General features: G+C 40.5%; 1 protein-coding gene across 1 annotated transcript in view; it reads right to left on the bottom strand.

Annotated features, from left to right (window-relative positions):
• Positions 1-25,331, bottom strand: part of hmcn2 (hemicentin 2) — a 159,784-nt gene that overhangs the window by 16,751 nt on the left and 117,702 nt on the right. The window contains exons 51-75 of the mRNA XM_061986104.1: positions 25,150-25,286; positions 24,929-25,070; positions 24,712-24,856; positions 22,554-22,681; positions 22,324-22,480; positions 17,832-17,953; positions 17,598-17,762; positions 14,599-14,706; positions 14,341-14,475; positions 13,615-13,749; positions 11,389-11,658; positions 11,081-11,271; positions 10,771-10,984; positions 9,577-9,711; positions 9,299-9,489; positions 8,539-8,620; positions 8,153-8,323; positions 5,366-5,518; positions 3,706-3,843; positions 3,430-3,551; positions 3,120-3,360; positions 2,997-3,056; positions 2,777-2,896; positions 2,547-2,681; positions 2,336-2,455 (exon numbers count right to left, since the gene is read on the bottom strand). Coding sequence (XP_061842088.1) covers positions 2,336-2,455; positions 2,547-2,681; positions 2,777-2,896; positions 2,997-3,056; positions 3,120-3,360; positions 3,430-3,551; positions 3,706-3,843; positions 5,366-5,518; positions 8,153-8,323; positions 8,539-8,620; positions 9,299-9,489; positions 9,577-9,711; positions 10,771-10,984; positions 11,081-11,271; positions 11,389-11,658; positions 13,615-13,749; positions 14,341-14,475; positions 14,599-14,706; positions 17,598-17,762; positions 17,832-17,953; positions 22,324-22,480; positions 22,554-22,681; positions 24,712-24,856; positions 24,929-25,070; positions 25,150-25,286 — 3,717 coding nt within the window. The remainder of the gene's footprint in view (positions 1-2,335; positions 2,456-2,546; positions 2,682-2,776; positions 2,897-2,996; positions 3,057-3,119; positions 3,361-3,429; positions 3,552-3,705; positions 3,844-5,365; positions 5,519-8,152; positions 8,324-8,538; positions 8,621-9,298; positions 9,490-9,576; positions 9,712-10,770; positions 10,985-11,080; positions 11,272-11,388; positions 11,659-13,614; positions 13,750-14,340; positions 14,476-14,598; positions 14,707-17,597; positions 17,763-17,831; positions 17,954-22,323; positions 22,481-22,553; positions 22,682-24,711; positions 24,857-24,928; positions 25,071-25,149; positions 25,287-25,331) is intronic.

Genomic DNA, 25,331 nt, shown 5'->3' with positions numbered 1-25,331 from the left:
CGCACCTGCCGAAAATGCATAATAAAGAAGGAAAAAAACATATATAAGTTGCACTGGAGCCCGGCCAAACTATGAAAAAAACTGCAACTTATAGTCCGAAAAATACGGTATCTAGTTTTAGATGCCTCTGTGTTGTAGTCTTTTTTCAACAGTGGGCAATTTGTGACGTCACAGATTGACGGATGTACATATGTGGTCATTCTTGAACATGAGCCGACACAGCTGAGACAGCTGCCTGGATTATTCCTTCTCGTTTCATGCCCTGCCGCCTGCTCTGATGTCTCCCCGACATTTTACATCAAGATGGGTCACGAGGTGCAGAATTCACTTACTGACTTAAAACCGGTTCTCAATACTGACAAGACACAACTTATGCTGTTTTCCAAACGTAGGAAGGTGCCTCAAACTCCCCCAGTAGTGTCCACTCTTGAAGGGAATGTCATAGAAGTGGTGCATGAATATAAGTACCTTGGTTTTTAATTCAGAATACCTTTATTGTCATTGTATGGAAACAACGAAATTGGACAGCAATCCAGCTCAGTGCTTTTAAAACAAACCTACATAAAATAGTCTTAAGACAACAACAATAATACATCAATTTTAAAATATAAAAACATAATAAAATGTTAAAAACATATTGCACAGCAGATCTCTATCAGAGGTAAGCAAGTAATAAAGTGGTGAGTGTTCAGTTAAGTGCGGAGTTTAGGGAAATAACAGCTCTAGGATAGAAACTGTTTTTCAGTCTATTTGTCCTTGCTTTGATGGTCTTATAGCGCCTCCCTGAGGGCAAGAGTTCAAGCAAGTGGTGACCTGGGTGGGATGAGTCCCTGAGGATGCTGTTTGCTCTCCTGTTGCAATGTCTCTTATACAGGTCCTCATGACATGCAGTGATCCTCTGGGCCGCGTTTATGACGCCCTGTAATCTCTTTCTCTCTGCCACCGTGCAGCTAGAAAACCACACGGAGATGCCGTAGGTCAGTATTGACTCAACGGAGCAGCGATAGAAGGATGATGACTTTTACTCACTTTTAATAATATTAATAATAATAATAATAATACTGCAATGAGGTGGCGACTTGTCCAGGGTGTACCCCGCCTTCCGCTCGATTGTAGCTGAGATAGGCTCCAGCGTCCCCCGCGACACCAAAGGGAATAAGCGGTAGGAAATGGATGGATGGATAATAATAATAATAGATTGTATTTGTAAAAAGCACTTTACATTGAGTAAACAACCTCAAAGTGCTACAGTGTATTAAAAAATAAAAATAAAAATAAAAAGATAATAAAAAAAAAAATAGAACAGCCAAATAGCTAGAACTAGTATGGATATACAAAAAAAAAGGCTTTTTTTAAAAAGAAGGGTTTTTAAGCCTTTTTTAAAAGCATCCACAGTCTGTGGTGCCCTCGGGTGGTCAGGGAGAGCGTTCCACAGACTGGGAGCGGCGGAGCAGAAAGCCCGGTCTCCCATTGTTCGTAGCTTTGTCTTCGGAGGTTGGAGGAGGTTAGCCTGTTGGTACCATCATCAGGTACCAATTGGTAAGAAAAGTTTTGCAGAATATTGCAAAACAAAACGCCAGATAATAATATGTCTACTAATAGGTGCCATTTTGACTACAGTAGTCGTAATGCTCCGAAAGTCCATTAAGCGGTGCGGCTTAAAAACTTACCGAAGTCGTATGAAAACATTTTGACAGATTTCTGAACGACGTGTGTAATGTTTTATATTCTCAATGAAACATCAACGTTTTGGTGTTGCTTGCTTACCAGTACTTGCTAGCGTCATTTATTGAACAGGGTCTGCAGCCCACACATATATCTTATATGTGACTACCATCTACTGGTCTTACTTATCAGTACACCATATACCAAATAAAATTGGTTCAAAGTCAGTAAGCGCAACCAAAATTAATATTTACACCGAGTTAGAAGGCGCACTGTCGATTTTTGAGAAAATGAAATGATTTTAAGTGTGCCTTATAGTCCGAAAATAATTCATCTTGGCTATTTGGGGTCTTTGGGACCCAATGAGTATAAAACTAAAAAAAGTTGAAAGTTGCCATGTGAACTTTTGGATGTGTTTTCAGCCAACTTGAATCTATGTGGTGCACTCTTTTGTCACCACGTATTGGCAGTAGAATGTCCTCATAAGTGGAAACCAGGGTATTGTAGAGAAACATTTTGTATTGTGGTATACACAACCAAAAATGCGATGTCCACATATGTGGACGCCAGGTTCTAGGAGGTTCGATTAGAATGGTCAGAGCTACACGTTAACAGTCCTTGAGCAAAAAATAACATCCTAATAAAACCTATGTTGTGTTAGATGACTGACCGATGCAGTGGTGTCCTGACAACTGGTACCCAGGATGGCATATGCAGCGGTAGGAACCGAGAGTGTTGAGACACTGATGTTGACATGGGGATAGGGCAGATTCACGGCATTCGTCCACATCTTAAACATATAAATTGACATCTGGATCAGACTGCTTGGTAATCAACACTGGATCACGTCTACTGAATGATCAATTAGACTCGTGACTTGCCTTCGCAGCTTGTTCCTGTGACGCTGGGCTTGAATCCTGCTCCACACTTAGCTTGGCAACGATACGTGCCCGCAGTGTTGACGCACTGCTGGTTGTAGTGGCACATACGTGAGCCCTGGGCACACTCGTCAATATCTGTAGGGTTCAGTGAGTGAGTTCATCAAAGTGTTGTATGAGAATATCAACAAAGTTAGTGTGACCGATGTTGACAAAGGGAAACAGTTTTTCACCTTGGCATGTGTTGGTTTCCATGGAGATGGTAAAGCCAGAAGGACACACACAGGAAAACCCTCCCATGATGTTGTTACATGAATGAGAGCAGGGAGACTGAAGTGCACATTCGTCTTCGTCTAGTCATAACGAGACATCAAATTACAACAACGCAGTGGAACAATGGAGTATATTTGAAGTTAATAATTGGCAACAAGAAACGAGGCAGAAGCTGCCTACCAGCGCAATATGAGGTGGTGTCAAGGATAAAGCCTTTAGGGCAAGTTTCGGCATGACCATCTATAAACAAAAGCAATCTGCGTGAACACATTTTCCACATTTTTTTAATCAATTTTCCCAGACCTGGTATGAGAAGACTGGCAGTGAAGTCGAAGTCTAGCGTGAGAGTGAGCATATTGTAGACGCTGTCCATCCCAGAAACCTTCAGCAGCTGGAGCAGAGGGCCGTGACGCTCCTCTTGACCCTCGTAAATAATGGTGTGGTTGCAACGCAGCACCATGGGGCTACCGCCTCTCTGGTGGGACTGTGACGACCACGAGTACATCTGCCCCTGGCCCGTTTGCACGTAGGACTCGTCAAATTCCTACCGGACAGAACATCAGACCTGCTCAAAGCTCTGAGAATCACATTAAACCGAGTGCCCTGAACACACCTGGAGGCTTAAATGTGAGGTTGTCAACGAAGACGGAACAAATCCATTGATGACGATGTCAATCAGTAAAACTCCTTCAGAATCCAGTCCTCTGGCCACGTGGGTCAGACGAAGAACCTCTCCTGGTTAAAAATGTTACTGTCAATGTTACTCTTGTATAATAGCAGTAGTCAGTGGCTCCCTCTTCTGGCTGTTATGTGAACAGCAGGTTTAGAAAAAATTAGAAATAAAACTAAAAAATGCAAATCAATGGTGTTATGACGAATATGTCTATACCTGTGTCAAATTCCAGCTGAGACTCCTGCCTGAATTGTCCCTGTGTGAAGGAGTAGCCATTCTTGGTGGCTCCATTCTGCAGCACAGTGGTCCAGTAGACGGGGGCAAAAACAGACACCAATACACGCAGCAAGGGACCTAGCACACGACCAAGAAAGTATGGGTCAAATACAGCACGATTGAAATAAATATACTTGGGCTTTCAAATTATACATTTTTTAAACGGAGTAATCACATTTTGGAATTTGGATCAAGACACTAAATTAGCCCTACTGTGTGAATGTGTGTGAATGTGTTTGTCTATCTGTGTCGGGCCTTGTCCAGGGTGTGTGTACCCTGCCTTCCGCCTGAATGCAGCTGGGATAGGCTCCAGCCACCCCCGCAACCCAGAGAGTGACAAGCGGTAGAAAACGGATGGATGGATAACTTTAGAAAATACCCCAATATTTGTACACACATGCAATTTCATTGTCAGAATGTCATCCAAGAATGCTTTTAACCATTTTACTTGAATGCATGTCATGTATTTACCCGAAACTTGGTAACAGTTTTTATCTAAAGTTCTTTCAGGCTGTATTTTGTAGGGAAATTTGGCAGCGAGCAAACCAGTCGGACTCTCCTCACTCATTTTTGTACTGACGTATGTATTGATCTAAACACTGATTGTATGGCGGTTAAGGGTCTCCGCTCGGGGTGGTCTCCTGCTGGCCCCACTACGGACTGGACTCTCACTATTATGTTAGATCCACTATGGACTGAACTTTCACAATATTATGCTAGACCCACTCGACGTCCATTGCATCCGGTCTCCCCTGGGGGGGAGGGTCACCCACATCTTCGGTCCTCTCCAAGGTTTATCATAGTCATTCATATTGACATCCCACTGGGTTGTGAGTTTTCCCTTGCCCTTTTGTGGGATCTGAACCGAGGATGTCATCGTGGCTTGTGCAGCCCTTTGAGACACTTGTGATTTAGGGCTACATAAATAAACATTGATTGATAAGGTAAAAGAGCTTGTAAATTCATAATGAATAGCATGATTAATCGAAGTGTGTACATCCATCCATAAAAATAATAATAGTAATAATAGATTTTAAACAATCTCAAAGTGCTACAGTGTATTAAAAAAATAAAAATAAAAAGATAATAAAAAATAAATAAAAATAAAAACTAGAACAGCCAAATAGCTATAACGAGTATGCATATATCTAAAAAAAAAGGCTTTTTAAAAAAAAAAGGCTTTTTAAGCCTTTTTTAAAAGCATCCACAGTCTGTGGTGCCCTCAGGTGGTCAGGGAGAGCGTTCCACAGACTGGCAGCGGCGGAACAGAAAGCCCGGTCTCCCATTGTTCGTAGCTTTGTCCTCCATCCATCCATTTTCTACCGCTTGTCCCTTTTGGGGTCGCGGGGGGTGCTGGAGCGTATCTCAGCTGCATTCAGGTGGAAGGCGGGGTACACCCTGGACAAGTCGCCACCTCATCATTAATGCAATATTTTTTGTGATTAATCTCATGAGTTAACGCGTTAATTTTGACAGCCATAAAATATACTATATGTTTATCGGCAAGGTACACAAAATGAGTGTTAAAATAAAATATGTCCCTTCTGGGGCTATTGACACAGAATAAAATGTATCATTCAGTTCATTTGTGCCTACTAACCCACACTTGGAGGAATGTTGTCCAGACGGGCCTGCAAAAAGCTGCTGCCCTCCTCTTCGTTATCTGTGATGTTGGCCTCCAGGAATGACACTCCAAATTCCCTCTCATTTACCATTCCAATCAGGCTACCTCTGGTCTTGCGGGGGGTTTCACCTTTCATCAGAAAACATATACCACATATGCATTAAACACAGAGTATCAGGCGTCTTCTAAGACAGTGGTTCTTAGGTCCCGACTTTTCCACTACAGAAGAGTTCGGGGCCCACTAAAATATTAACACTGAATTAGACTCATAAATCACTGCCAAAAAATTTATTTTAATATAATTATGTTGTGCTAAAATAAATAAACTAAACTAATTATAAATATATGTCTTGACTAAACTGCCAATAAAATTAAAGTGCAAATGGTTTATGGCTCGAGTTTATTTGGAACATGCATCCAATTACAACATGATGCATCACCATATCCAGTTTCTCTTTTCAACATGTTCGAAAAGGAGTAGGAAGAAGCAGAGCTTATTTAATCCTACCCCTTTCCATTGCTAACACTTGTGTTCACTTCCTGTTCTCAATTTATTCACAATATACTCCATAAATAATAACATTAAAAAAAAAAAAAAAAATTCATATGGTGAGATAAATACGATTATCAATAAGTTCAGAATGTTTATTGTGGTTCTTATTCTTTGTACTTTGTAAACACTTTAAGTTTGAACAGTTTCTTAAATTGGATCATATTAGTACACTGTTTGATTTCTTTACTTAATCCATTCCATGACTTAATTCCACATACTGATATACTTAAGGTTTTAAGTGTTGTACGTGCTTACAAATGTTTTATATTACATATTTCTCTGAGGTTGTATTTGTCCTCTTTTGTTGAGAAGAATTGTTGTACATTCTTGTGTAGCAGGTTATAGTTTGCTGTGTGCATAATTTTAGCTGTTTGCAAATTCACTATATCGTTGAATGTCAATATTTTCGAATCAATAAATAAAACTATCAGAATTTATCTTCAAAATATGTTCTTCTCTTGTGTTTCGTTACACTCAGATGGCCTCAAAGAAAGTTCCTCCCCCTCTGGTTGAGAGCTTTACTTAATGTCTAAATAAGTACATCGAAGCCAGACTGCAAAACCCCGCAGGCAGAGGCATCCAAAACTGCATGAACCTTATAATTTATGCTTTGGCATTGTTTATTATGAGTATCAAACTTTGTAACAGCATAAATACGTCAGAAAAGACTGAATCATTATCGGTCCCCTTTAAGGTTTAATCTTGAGGTTTAATGATACGACAGTTTGATTGTGGAACAGGTGAATTAAATTAGTTTAGAGTATTTTTCAATGGAAAACATTTGTTAGAAATACAACGGTCGTAGGTCAACCAGCATCTCAGAACAAATGTGTTTTACCTTTAAAGGGGAACATTATCACAATTTCAGAAGGGTTAAAACCATTAAAAATCAGTTCCCAGTGGCTTATTTTATTTTTCGAAGTTTTTTTCAAAATTTTACCCATCACGCAATATCCCTAAAAAAAGCTTCAAAGTGCCTGATTTTAACCATCGTTATATACACCCGTCCATTTTCCTGTGACGTCACATAGTGAATCCAACACAAACAAACATGGCGCATAGAACAGCAAGCTATAGCGACATTAGCTCGGATTCAGACTCGGATTTCAGCGGCTGAAGCGATTCAACAGATTACGCATGTATTGAAACGGATGGTTGTAGTGTGGAGGCAGGTAGCGAAAACGAAATTGAAGAAGAAACTGAAGCTATTGAGCCATATCGGTTTGAATCGTATGCAAGTGAAACCGACGAAAACGACACGACAGCCAGCGACACGGGAGAAAGCAAGGACGAATTCGGCGATCGCCTTCTAACCAACGATTGGTATGTGTTTGTTTGGCATTAAAGGAAACTAACAACTATGAACTAGGTTTACAGCATATGAAATACATTTGGCAACAACATGCACTTTGAGAGTGCAGACAGCCCAATTTTCATCAATTAATATATTCTGTAGACATACCCTCATCCGCGCTCTTTTCCTGAAAGCTGATCTGTCCAGTTTTGGAGTTGATGTCAGCAGGCCAGGGAACCTAGGGTCGATATTCCTCTCTTGATCATCTTCAGTGGCATAAGGGACGGTGTGAGCCAAGACATCCAGAGGGTTTAGCTCGCTCGTCTGCGGGAACAAACTGCCGCCATTGCTTGCCGTGCTACCGAGGTCCTTTGTCCCTGAATTGCTCACACACTCCGGCAGATTCAATGGGGGTCTGGCGGCAGATTTCTTTGACTTTATCGTTGGAAATGCATCTGCTTTGAGTGTCGCAGGATATCCACACATTCTTGCCATCTCTGTCGTAGCATAGCTTACGTCGGTAAAGTGTGCGGAACAAACGTCCAATTTCTTGTTACTTTCGCATCTTTGGGCCACTGGTGCAACTTGAATCCGTCCCTGTTCGTGTTGTTACACCCTCCGACAACACACCGACGAAAGTGAGAAAATGGCGGATTGCTTCCCGATGTGACGTCACGTTGTCAACGTGACGTCATCGCTCCGAGAGCGAATAATAGAAAGGCGTTTAATTCGCCAAAATTCACCCATTTAGAGTTTGGAAATCGGTTAAAAAAATATATGGTCTTTTTTGTGCAACATCAAGGTATATATTGACGCTTACATAGGTCTGGTGATAATGTTCCCCTTTAAGATTCGGTATCCTTTTGAAATTGTCTATACACACAGAGGACAAACCGTGTCAGTGTGGCAGTTGTACCTGGACAAAGGCCAGCTTGACATTTTCTGGAGTCAGTACTTGGCGCGCTGCATGACCGTCCACCATTCGTTGGTTTTGGGTTGTTGCAAAGTCGAATGCGCTCTTGGAAGCCCTGCCCACAGGTGCTACTACAGGGACCCCAATCCTGCCAGTTGGAATAGCCTCCATTGACTGAAACAGAGAGAAACAATGAACGTGGACATCGGTAGAAACAACTAAGATAACACCAGTGAAGTAATGGCTTCATCAAAGGAGCAATGATCAAGGAACAGATTTAAAGTAAAGCAAATCACCAAGTGCAGTGAAGGTTGGATATTTACTCACACAGAGTAAGTGCTGCCCCTTCATTACACACTGTTTAATTATCTACAAAGCTCCAAACTCACTCTGAACTTTCAGAGTAATGGTCCGTTCAGCGGACCCAGCTTCACTCTCGGCCACACACTGGTACTCCCCTTCATCTGTAGCCTATGGAGAGCAAAAAATAAAAAAGCGGGTAAAGTAATTAAATCAAACAAACCATCAAACTTATGGTTAGAAATTAGTTAATCTGTTCATTTTCTATACTGCCTGTCCTGGTAATGATCATGACAAAGCTGAGAGAGTCCGACTACCGTCAACACTTTAGTTGCAGTTTAGAGTCTTCAAGAAATGTTTGGACTGCGGGAGTAAAACTGAATACCTCAAGAATAACCCACACAAGCACCAAGCTGCCCAAAACATATTATTTTGGATAAAGAAATAAAACAATATAAATGCTGACATTTTCTTTCCTTCAGTTGAGCTTATGTGAGTTATAAGATATATTTTTGGACCGGGCAGAATACAATTTGACATTAGAGAGCACTGTGGGAAGAACAGTCATCTGTCTTAGAGAATGCCTCAGATGCAGGCTGTGCAATCACAGCAGCAGTTAGGAACATAACAAGGTTAGAGGCTAAGCAAAGCAGGCCACAGTCTGAGAGCATCCAGCCCTAATGCAGTTAGGTTCTCTAACTGAAGGGCCTCCAATCAGATTTGACACTGCTCCATTGAGACAAACAATTAGTTATATAAGAAGTTAACCCCAGCAAGCTAAATCCCTTAAAGTTGACTAACAAAACTTGTGAAGAGGATGATCACAGGAAATGTGAACGTCGTATTTACAGTGATGCTGTAGATGACCAATGATCCATTGTGAAGGGCCTGCGTTCGGCCAGAGCGGTGCAGTTGTTTTCCATTTCGTAGCCAGTGGAGAACAGGGTTGGGGTCTCCGTGGACTGGACAGTCGAGCACAGCAGAGCCACCCTGAATGACCGTCTGAGATGTGTGAGCGTCACCTTTCAACACTGGAGGCTCTAAGAACGATACATTCAGCTGATCTCATCATCTGTGACAGTTAAGTGACTGGTTTGACTCGGCTAATCGGTAAAATCTTACAATACCTCTGACACGGACAAAGGACAGCGCTCGGATGGAGCCCACACTGTTTTCAGCGATACACACGTACGTCCCGGCATCAGTCAAGGAAACGTTGTCAAGCATCACAGTGCTCCTACCTGCCTCGTCAATAATGGCACCTGAAAAACATGACAATTATAGACAACAAACTAACATATTTCATCGTTAGGGATAGGGCTGCAACGATAAATCGATTAATTTGACTACCGTATTTTTCCGGACTATAAGTCGCAGTTTTTTTCATAGTGCGACTTATACTCAGGAGCGACTTATGTGTGAAACTATTAACACATTACCGTAAAATGTCAAATAATATTATTTAGCTCATTCACGTAAGAGACTAGATGTATAAGATTTTATGGGATTTAGCGATTAGGAGTGACAGATTGTTTGGTAAACGTGTAGCATGTTCTATATGTCATAGTTATTTGAATGACTCTTACCATAATATGTTACGTTAACATACCAGGCACGTTCTCAGTTCGTTATTTATTTGTTATATAACGTACACTTATTCAGCCTGTTGTTCACTATTCTTTATTTATTTTAAATTGCCTTTCAAATTTCTATTCTTGGTGTTGGGTTTTATCAAATAAATTTCCCCCAAAAATGCGACTTATACTCCAGTGCGACTTATATATGTTTTTTTCCTTCTTTATTATTCATTTTCGGCTGGTGCAACTTATACTCCGGAGCGATTTATAATCCGAAAAATACGGTATATATATAGAATAATAATAATAATAATAATAAATGTTACTTACAAGGTGCCTTTCTGGGCACTTAAGGACACCATACAAAATCAAAACAATAAAATCAATTGGATAAAAACAACAACAACAACACAGAGCGATAAGATTTACAATGAATAAGCAGTCAGAAATAGGTGTGTATTGAGTCTTGATTTGAAGAGGGATATTGAGTCTAAGCTACAAAGGTCTGGTGGTAATGAGTTCCAAAGGGGGCAGAGCGGCTGAAAGCTCGGGCACCCACGGTGGACAGTTTAAATAAGGGGACGAAGAAGATCTATATAGACCGTGTATTCTCTTATTGATTCTTGAAAGTTATGTATCGATTTAGAATCTAAATAAATATGAATCGTGATTCGGATGTCAAATCGATGTTTTATTAGCACCTCTGCTTTACAGCCACATAATTTTAAGGAATACAAAATGTACCTGAATATGGCAGGTTGTTAACAGTCCAGGAGATGACAGGAGGAGGCGTTCCTTGAGCATGACAGGACAAGGTAAGGGCCTGTCCTCTGTTCAACGTCACATCACCAGGTAGTTCCTTGAAGGCGGGTCTCATGTTGATGGACAAGTGGATGTCCTGTCTTGCCGAACCCGCCGCATTGTTCGCCACACACGTGAACACACCAGCATCTCCTGGCTACGACAGCAATGGCAAAACGGAGTCATGCTTAGAGGGTCACGCTTATAGGCTGACTTTGAAGCTGGTGACAGACAAAAAGGCTTTCAGGCTCACCTCGACCCTTTCGATAATCAGCTCCCCTGACCGCAGGGCAGTGAATTTGCCAGGAAGGCTAAGCAAGACGTCACCATCTTTCTCCCATGATACCTTGGGATCTGGTGAACCCTGAGCCGCACAGGGCAGCAACGCTTGAAATCCTTGAATAACGGACATCTCTGCTTGCCCAGGAGGAATCATGGGGGGCACTTAAACCACAATGACAAAAGTTAGTTGTTATTTTGAAATCGCAGATGAATAGATCATTTTTTTCTGGAACATTTTTACGTTTACTTAATAAGGACTTAATGAGAGTCTTGGCTCACCTTGAATAACCAGTCTCATATCGTGGCTGGTTCTACCCGCAAGATTCTTGGCGGTACATGTATACAGGCCGGCATCACTGCGCTGGGTAGATGTAATCACCAAGGTTCCATTTGCATACATGTGTGTAAGAGCGCTGTCAACGATAGATCTCCTGTCTTTGTGCCAAGTAACTTCTGGTTGGGGCTGGCCATCAGCTATGCAGTCCAGACTGGCTGGTTGGCCCAGCACAGCGGTGTACTCCACATGGGGCACACTCAGCACCGGAGGAACTGATACACAAGAATAGGATGAGTAATGATAATATTATTTTCTTAAGTGACACTTGGGAACGATTAGCATGAACACATTAGCATGCTAACATTAAGGTGCTAACTTTTTTTGCTATTTTTTTCTTCTCTAAAATTCTCCAGCCATACACCTTAGAGCAGTGGTCCCCAACCACCGGGCCGATTGGTACCGGGAAGAAAATAAATAAATAAATAAATAATAAATAAATATTTTTTTATTTTATTTTTTATTCAATCAACATAAAAAAAACAATATATACATTATATATCAATATAGATCAATACAGTCTGCCGGGATACAGTCCATAAGCACACATGATTGTATTTCTTTATGAAAGAAAAAAAAAAAATACCCCCCCTCACCCCCCGGTCCGTGGGACAAATTTTCAAGCGATGACCGGTCCGCAGCTACAAAAAGGTTGGGGACCACTGCCTTAGAGTCATATAGATAGATAGTACTTTATTGATTCCTTCAGGAGAGTTCCCTCAGGAAAATTAAAATAAATAAAACAAATATATATATAACTTGGTATGTAACAAAAGCTAACTATTATCATGCTCATGTTAGCTTGCTAGCATGCTAACATTAGCATGCTAACTTTTTGAGCTCGTTTCGCAACCGTTTACACCAGAGTCATATAACTTGGTATGTGACATTGGTAACACTTAAGTATGGGGAACATATTCACCATCAATTAGTTGCTTATTAACATGCAAATAAGTAACACATTGGCTCTTAATTAGTCATTACTAAGTACTTATTAATGCCTTATTCTGCATGGCCTTATTATTAGAGATGTCCGATAATATCGGACTGCCGATATTATCGGCCGATAAATGCTTTAAAATTTAATATCCGAAATTAACGGTATCGGTTTAAAAATTATCGGTATCGGTTCCAAAAAGTAAAATGTATGACTTTTTAAAACGCCGCTGTGTACACGGACGTAGGGAGAAGTACAGAGCGCCAATAAACCTTAAAGGCACTGCCTTTGCGTGCCTGCCCAGTCACATAATTTATATTTATATTTATGGCTTTTCACACACACAAGTGAATGCAACCCATACTCATCACAACAAAATTAGGCATAATAATGTGTTAATTCCACGACTGTATATATCGGTATCAGTTGATATCGGTATCGGTAATTAAGAATTGGACAATATCGGAATATCGGATATCGGCAAAAAAGCCATTATCGGACATCTCTACTTATTATACAACAACCCTAACCCCAACCCTAACCAAAAAACTCTGAATTAAGTCTTTGTTACTTACAATATGTTCCCCTAATGCCCAAATAACTCTTAATTAAGTCTTTGTTACTTACAATATGTTCCCCATACTAAAGTGTTAACCCACTTACCTGTTAGCTTGCAAACGATAGCATGCTAGTAAGCTAACTTAAGCTTGCTAACCTTTTTCATTTAATTGTACTTTTTTTTTTTCTATTTCCGCCGCCATACACCTTTGAGTCATATAACTTTGTATATGAAACATGCTGACCGTTATCATGCTGTCCTTAGCACACATGCTAAGTGTTTTGATTGATTGATTGAGACTTTTATTAGTATATTGCACAGTACAGTACATATTACGTACGATTGACCACTAAATGGTAACACCCGAATAAGTTTTTCAACTTGTTTAAGTCGGGGTCCACGTTAATCAATTCATGGTGTTAGCATTTTTATGTAAACATGCTACTGTTTTAGGCTAGCTCTGTGGCTCATTTTGTACGGTTACACCTAAAACTCACGGATTCAGACACTCGGCACCATCTAATAAGTACGGCGGCTTCCGGCGACCCCCGGCCAGAGGTCCACGGTAGAGATAGCAGGCCCATCAAAATTTCCGCGGGAATTTTCTAGTTCATTCATATCATACAATCTTAACACCTTCATATTTTTCTTTTGCCTGACAGAGCTAATGTTTACCTTGCAGCACCAGTTTGGTTCTGCCAACAGCCACGCCAGCTTCATTTTTTGCCAAGCACTGGTATGTCCCTGCATCGCCAAGTGTGACGCGAGAAAACTTCAGGGAACCGTTTGAGAGCACTGCCAGCCTGTGACCTGTAAAACGAGTAGAGGAAAATGGGGTTGATTGACACACGGGTTGGTTATCACACTATATCTCTTAGTGACATCATGCACAAAAGTGCACTTTGATTGATTGATTGAGACTTTTATTAGTAGATTGCACAGTACAGTACATATTCCGTACAATTGACCACTAAATGGTAACACCCGAATACGTTTTTCAACTTGTTTAAGTCGGGGTCCACGTTAATCAATTCATGGTAATAGCTTGTTTTAAAATGTCTCTGACAATCTTGCACTTTCTGTTTTGAAATGACATGAATGTTTGTGCCACTGCTTAATAACTGTTTAATAAATACAGTTTTGGTCAATTGACTTAGTTGTGGTTTGCTTCTCTGCATGAAAGTTTAAAATGCGCATATATTAATGCAGTATGAACAAGAATGTTTTAATGTAGACACATAGAATCATCATACTGCTGTGATTATATGCATCAAGTGTTCATTCAAGGCTAAGGCAAAATATCGAGATATATATCGTGTATCGTGACATGGCCTAAAAATATCGAGATATTAAAAAAAGGCCATATCGCCCAGCTTTAGCTGTTGGTTTGTGTGTTGTTACCTGCTGCTATGGGAACACCCTCTCTTTGCCAGGTGATGGACGGTCTGGGAAATCCTTGAACCTCACAGTGCAGGATAGTCCCGTGGTGTAACACCACTTGTACTTCCTCCGTCATCGGCCTGATCTCTGGAGGTTCTAATGCATTAAGAAGGTGCGGGCACTTTGTTGAATTTGTTAAGACATATTACATACAATGTTCTCATTATCTTTTAGTGATATTTGTATTGAAATACTGTTGTTCCAGTGCTTCACACCCACCATGCACTGTGAGGGAGATGTGTTTGTGAGCTACTCCAGCCGGGTTTCGTGCTGAGCAAGTGTACCTGCCAGCATGGCTCGGTAATGCAGCAGTTATCTCCAACACACCTGCATAGAAGTAAGTGCAATTGTATATTGTTGCAAAATGTAATCCATTATAGACCCAGTAAGATTGTTAGGATAATTTAGAATACATACCTTTTTGCTCTACCTTTCATTTTGCTTAAAGGGGAACATTATCACCAGACCTATGTAAGCGTCAATATATACCTTGATGTTGCAGAACAAAGACCATATATTTTTTTAACCGATTTCCGAACTCTAAATGGGTGAATTTTGGCGAATTAAACGCCTTTCTAATATTCGCTCTCGGAGCGATGACAACACAACGTGACGTCGCATCGGGAAGCAATCCGCCATTTTCTCATTTTCGTCGGTGTGTTGTCGGAGGGTGTAACAACACGAACAGGGACGGATTCAAGTTGCACCAGTGGCCCAAAGATGCGAAAGTGGCAAGAAATTGGACGAAATTTGTTCAAAATACGAGGGTGTGGGGAAAGCCGACGAAATGGTCAGTCGTTTGTTCCGCACACTTTACCGACGAAAGCTATGCTACGACAGAGATGGCAACCGTCCCTTATGCCACCAAAGATGATCAAGAGAAGAATATCGACCCCAGCTTCCCTGGCCTGCTGACATCAACTCCAAAACTGAACAGATCAGCTTTCAGGAAAAGAGAGCGGATGAGGGTATGTCTACAGAATATATTAATTGATGAAAACTTTATTCATTACTCGCGGTTTTACGTAAATTATTATACATAAACTCTGTTTACCAATAATTTAGCTTAAAAACATTTATTTTTTTCAATCATTCGAGTACATTCGGGTAGTCTTGTGTAATGCAGTATTTTGTGTCTATTTAGGTATGGTTAACCTGAGTGCTGAAATCGTGGAAAAATATATGTAATATATGTTCTTAGCGCGCCTGAAATGGGCTGTCTGCACTCTCAAAGTGCATGTTGTTGCCAAATGTATTTCATATGCTGTAAACCTAGTTCATAGTTGTTAGTTTCCTTTAATGCCAAACAAACACATACCAATCGTTGGTTAGAAGGCGATCGCCGAATTCGTCCTCGCTTTCTCCCGTGTCACTGGCTGTCGTGTCGTTTTCGTCGGTTTCGCTTGCATACGGTTCAAACCGATATGGCTCAATAGCTTCAGTTTCTTCTTCAATTTCGTTTTCGCTACCTGCCTCCACACTACAACCATCCGTTTCAATACATGCGTAATCTGTTGAATCGCTTAAGCCGCTGAAATCCGAGTCTGAATCTGAGCTAATGTCGCTATACCTTGCTGTTCTATGTTTTTTTGTATTGGCATCACTGTGTGACGTCACAGGAAAATGGACGGGTGTATATAACGATGGTTAAAATCAGGCACTTTGAAGCTTTTTTTAGGGATATTGCGTGATGGGTAAAATTTTGAAAAAAGCTTCGAAAAATAAAATAAGCCACTGGGAACTGATTTTTAATGGTTTTAACCCTTCTGAAATTGTGATAATGTTCCCCTTTAAATTAACGCGATACATTCTTTGGACTAAGACAGGGGTCGGCAACCCAAAATGTCGAAAGAGCCATACTGGACCAACAATACAAAAAAAAGTCTTATATAAGTGTTATAATGAAGGCAACACATGATGTAAGTGTCTATATTAGCTATATTAGCCTACTGTCAAAGTCTGATGCAAATCTTCGTTGACAGAAATGCTGTATTATAATTTTTGTTCGACACATTTTTGCAACATTGGAAATCATTAGTAAAACGGAGGCTTCTCACAGGATGATATAACTTCTGGAAATTACTGGCTCAGAATGGCCAAAGGTGTAATAAATGTGTGTGTCCAAGTTAAAGGAAACGGCAGGCTGTCTTCTTCTAATGGATTTATTACAATCTTTGAGAACTGGGTGACGTTTGCTGTGGTCTGGAACAACATGGCACACAAACAACTATCAGAAATGCAGCCAATATTACATACAGATGATGTGTCATGAGACATGAACATATAAATTAAATACACAGAGGACATTAAGGAAATTAAATTAGCTCAAATATACCTACAAACAAGGCATAATGATGCAATATGTACATACAGTTAGCCTAAATAGTATGTTAGCATTAATTAACTTGCTGTCAAGCATTGACCAAATATGCCTGATTAACACTCCACAAGTCAATAATATCAACAAAGCTCACCTTTTTGCATTCACGCACAGAATAAAAAGTTTGGTGGACAAAATGAGACAAAGAAGAAGTGGCATAAAACATGTCTTTCTGTGGCAGCATCAGAGAAAGTTGTACAAGTAAACAAACGACGATGAGTTCAAGGATCGCTGAAATTAGTAGGACAACAACAGCGCTCGCCAAATACTCTCATCAGTGAAGCATGTTTAATATAAACAGGGGGGGACTGCACGTCACTGATATATATATATATATATATATATATATATATATATATATATATATATATATATATATAGTATATACATGTATATGTATGAAATACTTGACTTGGTGAATTCTAGCTGTCAATATACTCCTCCCCTCTTAACCACGCCCTGCCCCACCCCCGACCACGCCCCCACCCCCCACCTCCCGAAATCGGAGGTCTCAAGGTTGGCAAGTATGCCTTCAGGGCACCAGAGATTTTGATCATCCGTCATATGGACTGACTTATAGATGCTTTTGCAATATTGAGACTGGGACTGTGACCAGTTTTTAATAAATTGTGCTTAATCTTCCAGTGGACTCGACCTTTAATTGTCCAACAAAAGAACAGGATACAGCACAGATGACCCGGAGCTATATCATATTGTTGCCATTAGCTTAAAAATGATCTTCCAAAAATAACTGGCCATGAAAGATAGTGTAAAAATACACAATCTGCCTGTGGAATAATGAAGTATTTAAGTAATCTTAGTGAAGACCTTGTCTTACCAGTAGGAAGGATGCGATAACTTCCTCCTCTGGATCCCAGCTGGGCACCACTTTTTTTCCAAGTCACGGTAGGCCGAGGTCGTCCTTTAACGTGACAAGGTAACTCCACAGCAGACATTTTCACAGCTGTGATTGTTGTGACGTCATCTTCAATAGATGGTGGCACTTCAAAAACAATGTAAACAGTTATTTTTAAATAAGTCTATTTTGATATACAACTCTCCAAAGCAATACCTTGCAGCTTGACCTCAATGACTCTGCGCTCCTCTCCAACATCATTCACAGCAGTGCACTCAAAGTAACCTTCATCCTCATCGGCTGGCGACAAAAGCACCAAGGAACCCGAGGATAGTAACCTGCAAAGAGAAACAGTACGACTATGGGCCTGATCTTCAAAAAAATGACATGTATTAAAACACATGCAAACTCGACAGCACACGCAAAGCTAAAGAGAGCAGAATAACGAGCGCAATCCATTTAGCGTGTCTGCCTTCAGGAGTATGCTGATCATCAGAACACCCACAATACTGGGGGAAGAAGATGCAAAAAAAATATTTAGCACACGCATTGTGCTTTATTAAGACTAAAACTCAACTGTGAACGCTATTTTGCGTACACGGCTAGATAGATAGATAGATAGATGGATAGATAGATAGATAGATAGATAGATAGATAGATAGATAGATAGATAGATAGATAGATAGATAGATAGATAGATAGATAGATAGATAGATAGATAGATAGATAGATAGATAGATAGATAGATGGATAGATAGGTCTTTATTGTCATTGCACAAGTACAACGAAACTTTGTTTTCAGCACAAACCCGTTCAAGATTAGACAAACAAACAGTGTACAGGGTTACAGGTCAGGAACGCTGATGGCTCGCCACAAGGCGCCCCGTAAAAGATGGGGAAAAAGGTAAAAAGCTGGGGAAGGATGAGTAAAAAAATACAATCTGGATTGGGCTCCTAAGGGGGCCCAGTCTGGAGTGGGAAAAAACCTCCATAGCAAAGCACATATACATATTACAACGTACATCTCGAGATATCTAGCAACAGAGGGGAGGGAGTGCGGGGTCATGGTGGTAGGCTGCAGCTCTCAGGCGCTGACTATCCTTTCATCACGCCTATGGGCGTTGAAGGCGTTGGGTTGGGGGGGTTTGTTGGGTGTGTATGTGTGGCGTTTATTTTTTTGGATGCATGTTTGTGTGTAAGCCTGCAGTGTGTCTCTGTTCCGCGGCCTTGATCTTGTGCAGTCACTAGTCCAAAGTCAACAACAACAGGTGTGTGTCCATGAGAGACATGAAGGGAGTTTGTTGTGTCTTCGCCGCACTGTCCTTCGGGAGAGTCTCGAAGCCAGGGAAACAATCCAAGTTAGAATGTTTTGTATGCGAGTGAAAATAAAATATGCCTTTCTCTCTAAATTGTCTATGACTGGTCCTCAAAATCCTGCGGACAGACAGACAGTCCGATGTTATCCAAATCACAAGAGTGTCCACAGTTCTTCCCGCATCCTCCAATCATTTGTGGCAGCTTTGGGGTACTTTGAAGACTGCCAGCAACTTCCAATGTGTCGACAAACCAGAGTAACGCTTACTCCAATCAGCAGATGTCCTGTTGTCATAATTCCGAATAGGTGGATATCTTCACGTCCTCCACAGAAAAAGATCGCCACGCACACGGCACTCCATCTTCTCCCAAGAGTCCGTCGTGTGTCCAGCAACAACAGCTCCGTCACGACAAGCAGGTTCCCCCAAACCCAAGATCTTGTCAATTTCGTTGAGGCCAGTTAAATAGTTCCAATGTTTAGATTTGGAGAGCAGTGCAAAAAGAGGCAACAATAAAGTTAAGACAAGACAAGACAAAGAAGCAAGCAGGAGAGATAAGGGAGAGGAAAGGGGAGCGTCCGCCCTCGATGAGTGCCAGAGAGAAAGACCTGGCTGTGAGTGAAAAGGCGATAACGCTGCAGCTACATCCCATGTATGCTTTTCAACATAAATGGACTGTCAAAAACAAGACTATTATACATATTGTCTATTCAGCAATATAATTTTATAATTTCATAGCTGCTGGATGACTAAAGGGGCTGGTTAAAACAAATTTGATCGACGCGTGTTGGTGTCTGCCAGTGTTTTTTTTTTAAATGGCGTTTGTTTTTTCACATAAAACTATTTTATCATTATAGACTTAGAGACTTAGACTTAGACTTCCTTTTTATTGTCATTCAAATTTGAACTTTACAGCACAGATAAGAACGACATTTCGTTACATAAGCTCATAATAAATGATAAATGGGTTGTACTTGTATAGCGCTTTTCTACCTTCAAGGTACTCAAAGCGCTTTGACACTACTTCCACATTTACCCATTCACACACACATTCACACACTGATGGAGGGAGCTGCCATGCAAGGCGCTAAAGCTCATGGTAGTGCAGGATAAAAAAAAAGCAATAAGGTGCATATATAAATAAATAAATATATATAAATAATATATAAATATATATATAAAATAAATAAATATATAAATATATATAAATAAATAAATAGATTACTGTACAGATAAATATATTGCACTTTTTCACATGCGTCCACGTTTATGGATGTATGTTATATTGTCTTTTTTCTTCCAGCGAGTTAATCCATTTTGGGGGGAGTTGAGGGTATAATTTCATTATGATGCGTTCAAGAGTCTTACGGCTTGAGGGAAGAAGCTGTTACAGAACCTGGAGGTTCTGCTTCGGAGGCTGCGGAACCTCTTTCTAGAGTCCAGCAGTGAAAACAGTCCTTGGTGGAGGTGGGGGGAGGAGTCTTTGCAGATTTTCTCAGCCCTGGTCAGCGGCTTTTTGCTTTTTTAAACTTTTACGTGGAAAAAAAAATCTTGCAATATGTGCCATTTTCTTGCACCTGGAGTGCACACTCGCAGTTAGTGCTGCAGCCTCTCCCTTGAGCGCACCTTCAACGCTAAAAAAGTTTTTAAAAAAGTGGTTTCCATTGTAAGTGCACCAGGGCTTCTTCTATAAAGTGGTACATCTCTGCTGTTTGTTTAAAAACATAGGAAAAAAAACACAGTGTGGGGGGGCGTGGCCTGCGGACCTGCAGCGAAGCGGGGTGTGCCAGGACCGGCTTCGAGATCAGCGACAGGTGCGTAGATGGTCCACCTGGGCCTGCTTATCTAATCACCTATCGCTCTGTTAAAGGGCAGCAGCTGGGGAGGAGAGGGGAGTTGGAGGTGGAGCACGAGCGAGAGCGAGACAGACGAACAAAAAGACATTTGCTGAAAAGCACAAGAAAGACTGAAAATAAAACAGTGTTCAACCCTGAAAAGGAGCTGTCATGTCTGTGATTGGTGGTCCGAGTAACTCGGAGGGAAGAAACCTCCACACACAGGTAGGAGCATGATAACATAAATGTGCAGTAAATGATCAAGTGTCTCCAAGGTGAAAGTCGCGTACTACATGCAAAAACTTCCTACAAATAGGGCGGTCTACACCATTTTTAGTAGATTAGTCTAGTACAGGGGTCGGCAACCCAAAATGTTGAAAGAGCCATATTGGACCAAGAACACAAAAAAAATATCTGTCTGGAGCCGCAAAAAATTAAAAGCCTTATATAAGTATTATAATGAAGGCAAATGTCTATATTAGCCTACTATCAAAGGCTGACGCAAATATTCGTTGACAGAAATGTTGCATTTTAATATTTATTCTACACATTTTGCAACATTGGAAATCATTAGTAAAATTGAGGCTTCTCACGGGATGAGATAACTTCTGGAAATTACTGTCTTAGAATGGCCAAAGGTATAGATGTGCGTGTCCAAGTTTAAGGAAACGGCAGGCTGTCTTCTTCTAATAGATTTATTACAATCTTTGCAAGCTGGGTAACGTTTGCTGTGGTCCGGAACAATATGGCACACTAACAACTATCTGATATGCAGCCAATATTACGTACAGATAATGTGTCATGAGACATGCACATGCCAATTAAATACACAGAGGACATTAAGGAAATTAAATGAGCTCAAATATACCTACAAACAATGCATAATGATGCAATATGTACATATAGTTAGTGTAAATAACATGTTAGCATCGATTAGCTTGCAGCCATGCACCTACCAAATATGCCTGATTAGCACTCCAACAATTTAATAACATCAACAAAGCTCACCTTTGTGCATTCACGCACAGCATAAAAAGTTTGGTGGACAAAATGAGACAAAGAAGGAGTGGCATAAAACACATCTTTCTGTGGCAGCATCGGAGAAACTTATACATGTAAACAAACTATGGTGAGTTCAAGGATCGCTGAAATTAGTAGGACAAAACGGTGCTTGCCAAATAAGCATGTTTAATATAAACAGTGGGATTTCTAACAATTAGGAAGGTTTGTGTCATGTTTGTTCTCCTACAGAAAATATATTAAAACAAAACATTTTTTTTTTTTCTTCATCTTTTTCGATTTTCACACATCTCTGAAAGAGGTCCAGGGAGCCACTAGGGCGGCGCTAAAGAGCCGCATGCAGCTCTAGAGCCGCGGGTTGCTGACCCCTGGTCTAGTAGATTACACCAAACACGCCCACTAACAGTACACACAATTGTATAGCTTGCATAGGCTGTTTAGCGTGTGGTATTTGGGTCTTAGTAGATCAGATCCTGTCTTGTTCTATATTTTAGTTATTTTTGTTTTTATTTAAATAAAACCGCACAATCATATGTTTACCTGTATGCACCAGGATGCTGATTGACATCAAGAGGGGAGCCATTCCTTTTCCAAGATACTTTAGGGGGTGGTATTCCTGTTGTCTCACAGCTCAGGACAGCTCTGATGCCCATGGTTACTGTCACATTGAATGGGCCTGGGCTGATCGAAGGACCCACTAAGAGGACATAGAACAGATTCCAGCATTTCTCATCTATGTGCTGAAAAACAGCAACTATGTGTTGTCTTACCAAAAATTCGAAGATCCATTCCCCTGTGGTCTGAGCCCGCCTGGTTTGATGCCGTGCAGTGGTAGCGGCCAGCATCGCTCAGCTGAACATCTTGCACACGCAAGGAGCCTTCAGATAGCATGGTGTACCTAAAATAGGCTATAGCTGAAATCTTTTGAATTCATTCATTTTGTTTTTATTTGAATGTATTTAATGTGCCAAAGCATACATCTACTGTTTATCGTGTCCAAGACGAATACTTAAACATAAAAAGTACATATTCTGAAAAGATTGTTTGAAAAAGGAGTGAGTTAGGCCATCTGTGTCAAGGCTGATAACCACAACAATGCTGTCCTTTCATCTCATTTTCAGAAATGTAATAATAGTGTCTAAATAAACTAGGGATGTCCGATAATATCGGACTGCCGATATTATCGGCCGATAAATGCTTTAAAATGTAATATCGGAAATTATCGGTATCGGTTTCAAAATGATCGGTATCGGTTTCAAAAAGTAAAATTGATGACTTTTTAAAACGCCGCTGTGTACACGGACGTAGGGAGAAGTACAGAGCGCCAATAAACCTTAAAGGCACTAAGCTATGAAAATAAACATGACCAAAATGACTAGCTCTCTGCGTTTTTCATTTTGTAAAAGTACCTCTCAAAATTATTTTCGGGTCTCCCTATGTCTAGCATTAAAAGATTACAGTTGGTACAAAATGCGGCTGCTAGACTTTTGACAAGAACAAGAAAGTTTGATCATATTACGCCTATACTGTAAATACATTTATATACTTATAAACATACCTATACTGGCTCACCTGCACTGGCTTCCTGTGCACTTAAGATGTGACTTTAAAGTTTTACTACTTACGTATAAAATACTACACGGTCTAGCTCCGTCCTATCTTGCCGATTGTATTGTACCATATGTCCCGACAAGAAATCTGCGTTCAAAGAACTCCGACTTATTAGTGATTCCCAGAGCCCAAAAAAAGTCTGCGGGCTATAGAGCGTTTTCTACGGAGCCCCTAAAGGGACATGGGGGAAATTCTTTTTTTTATAATTTTTTATTTTATTTTTTATTTTTTAGACATGTATCTCGTGCACACGAGAAACTTTTTATAAAATTACTAAAAAAAATAAAAAAAAATTCTAATAATTTTTTATTTTTTATTCTTTTAGACATGTATCTCATGCCCACAAGATAGTTTCTGGTGCGCTCGACATACATGTCTAAAAAAATAAATAAAAAATAAATAAATATATATATATATATATATATATATATTTTTTTTTTTTTTTTAATAATTTTATAAAAATAAACTATCTTGTGCGCACGAGAAACTTTCTCGTGCTAAAAAAATTATAAATTATAAATTATTATTTATTTTTTTATAATTTTAAAAAAAGTTTCTCGTGCGCACGAGGTAGTTTCTCTTGCACACGAGATACATGTCTAAAAAAAATAAATAATTATAAAAATAAAAAAATTCCCCCATGTCCCTTTAGGGGCTCCGTAGTTTTCTATTCGGGCTCCAGTACTATGGAATGCCCTCCCGGTAACAGTTAGAGATGCTACCTCAGTAGAAGCATTTAAGTCCCATCTTAAAACTCATTTGCATACTCTAGCCTTTAAATAGACCCCGTTTTTAGACCAGTTGATCTGCCGTTTCTTTTCTTTTCTGCCCCCCTCTTCCTTGTGGAAGGGGAGGGCACAGGTCCGGTGGCCATGGACGCTGCTGACCCGTCTCCGCTCGGGATGGTCTCCTGCTGGCCCCACTATGGACTGGACTCTCACTATTACGTTAGATCCACTATGGACTGGACTCTCACAATATTATGCTAGACCCACTCGACATCCATTGCATCCGGTCTCCTCTAGAGGGGGTGTTCACCCACATCTGCGGTCCTCTTCAAGGTTTCTCAAAGTCATTCACATTGACATCCCACTGGGTTGTGAGTTTTTCCTTGCCCTTATGTGGGCTCTGAACCGAGGATGTCGTTGTGGCTTGTGCAGCCCTCTGAAACACTTGCGATTTAGGGCTATATAAATAAACATTGATTGATTGACATTGAAAATAAATAAGTCTGGAGACCCCTGCTATAAAGTGTAAAAACCCTTAACGCTTTTTAACTGCCGTTTTTAACAATGTCAACACAAAATGAAAACATACTTGCTGTTATCGTGAATTATTGGGAAGCCATCTTTTCTCCACATAATCGTTGGCGATGAGCCATCCTGGACTTCACAGGGTATAACTGCATCCTGGCCCATATGAGCTGTCACTACCGCGCTGCTCTCCTTTATAACTGGTGGCACTTGAGAGGCAGAAAGAAGTGTTTAATATGTGTTACATTTGTAAGAATGACTGTTTTAACAGAGCAACTTACAGAGAATCTCCACCGTAAAAAAGAGACTGGTGCTTCCAGCCATGTTGGTGACCACACAACTGTAATGGCCACTGTCCTCAGTTCTAACATCTTGTATCTCAAGGTACTGTCCTCCCGCAAGCCGCTGAATACGACCACCCAGCTGAATGAAAAGGACAATGAGATTTGTGAGTCAGAAATATGTTTTCTTTTTTCCAATACCTTGCATACAAACCACATACCGGCATCTTGACCTCATCCTTGTACCACTCTATATCAGGAGGAGGGTCACTGTCAGCCAGGCACTCGAGGGTCAAATGTCCATTAACTGGCACTGTCAGCGTTCTCACATCTTCAGAGCCAAGAAGCGTCGGTGGGACTGAAATGCGAAGAATTTCTATTCAGATAACATCAGCCTGCGTGC

This window comes from Nerophis lumbriciformis, linkage group LG12 (assembly GCF_033978685.3).
Source record: "Nerophis lumbriciformis linkage group LG12, RoL_Nlum_v2.1, whole genome shotgun sequence".
Taxonomy (NCBI): domain Eukaryota; kingdom Metazoa; phylum Chordata; class Actinopteri; order Syngnathiformes; family Syngnathidae; genus Nerophis; species Nerophis lumbriciformis.
The sequence above is the reverse complement of the archived record's forward strand: the minus strand, read 5'-3'. Positions and strand labels throughout refer to the sequence as shown.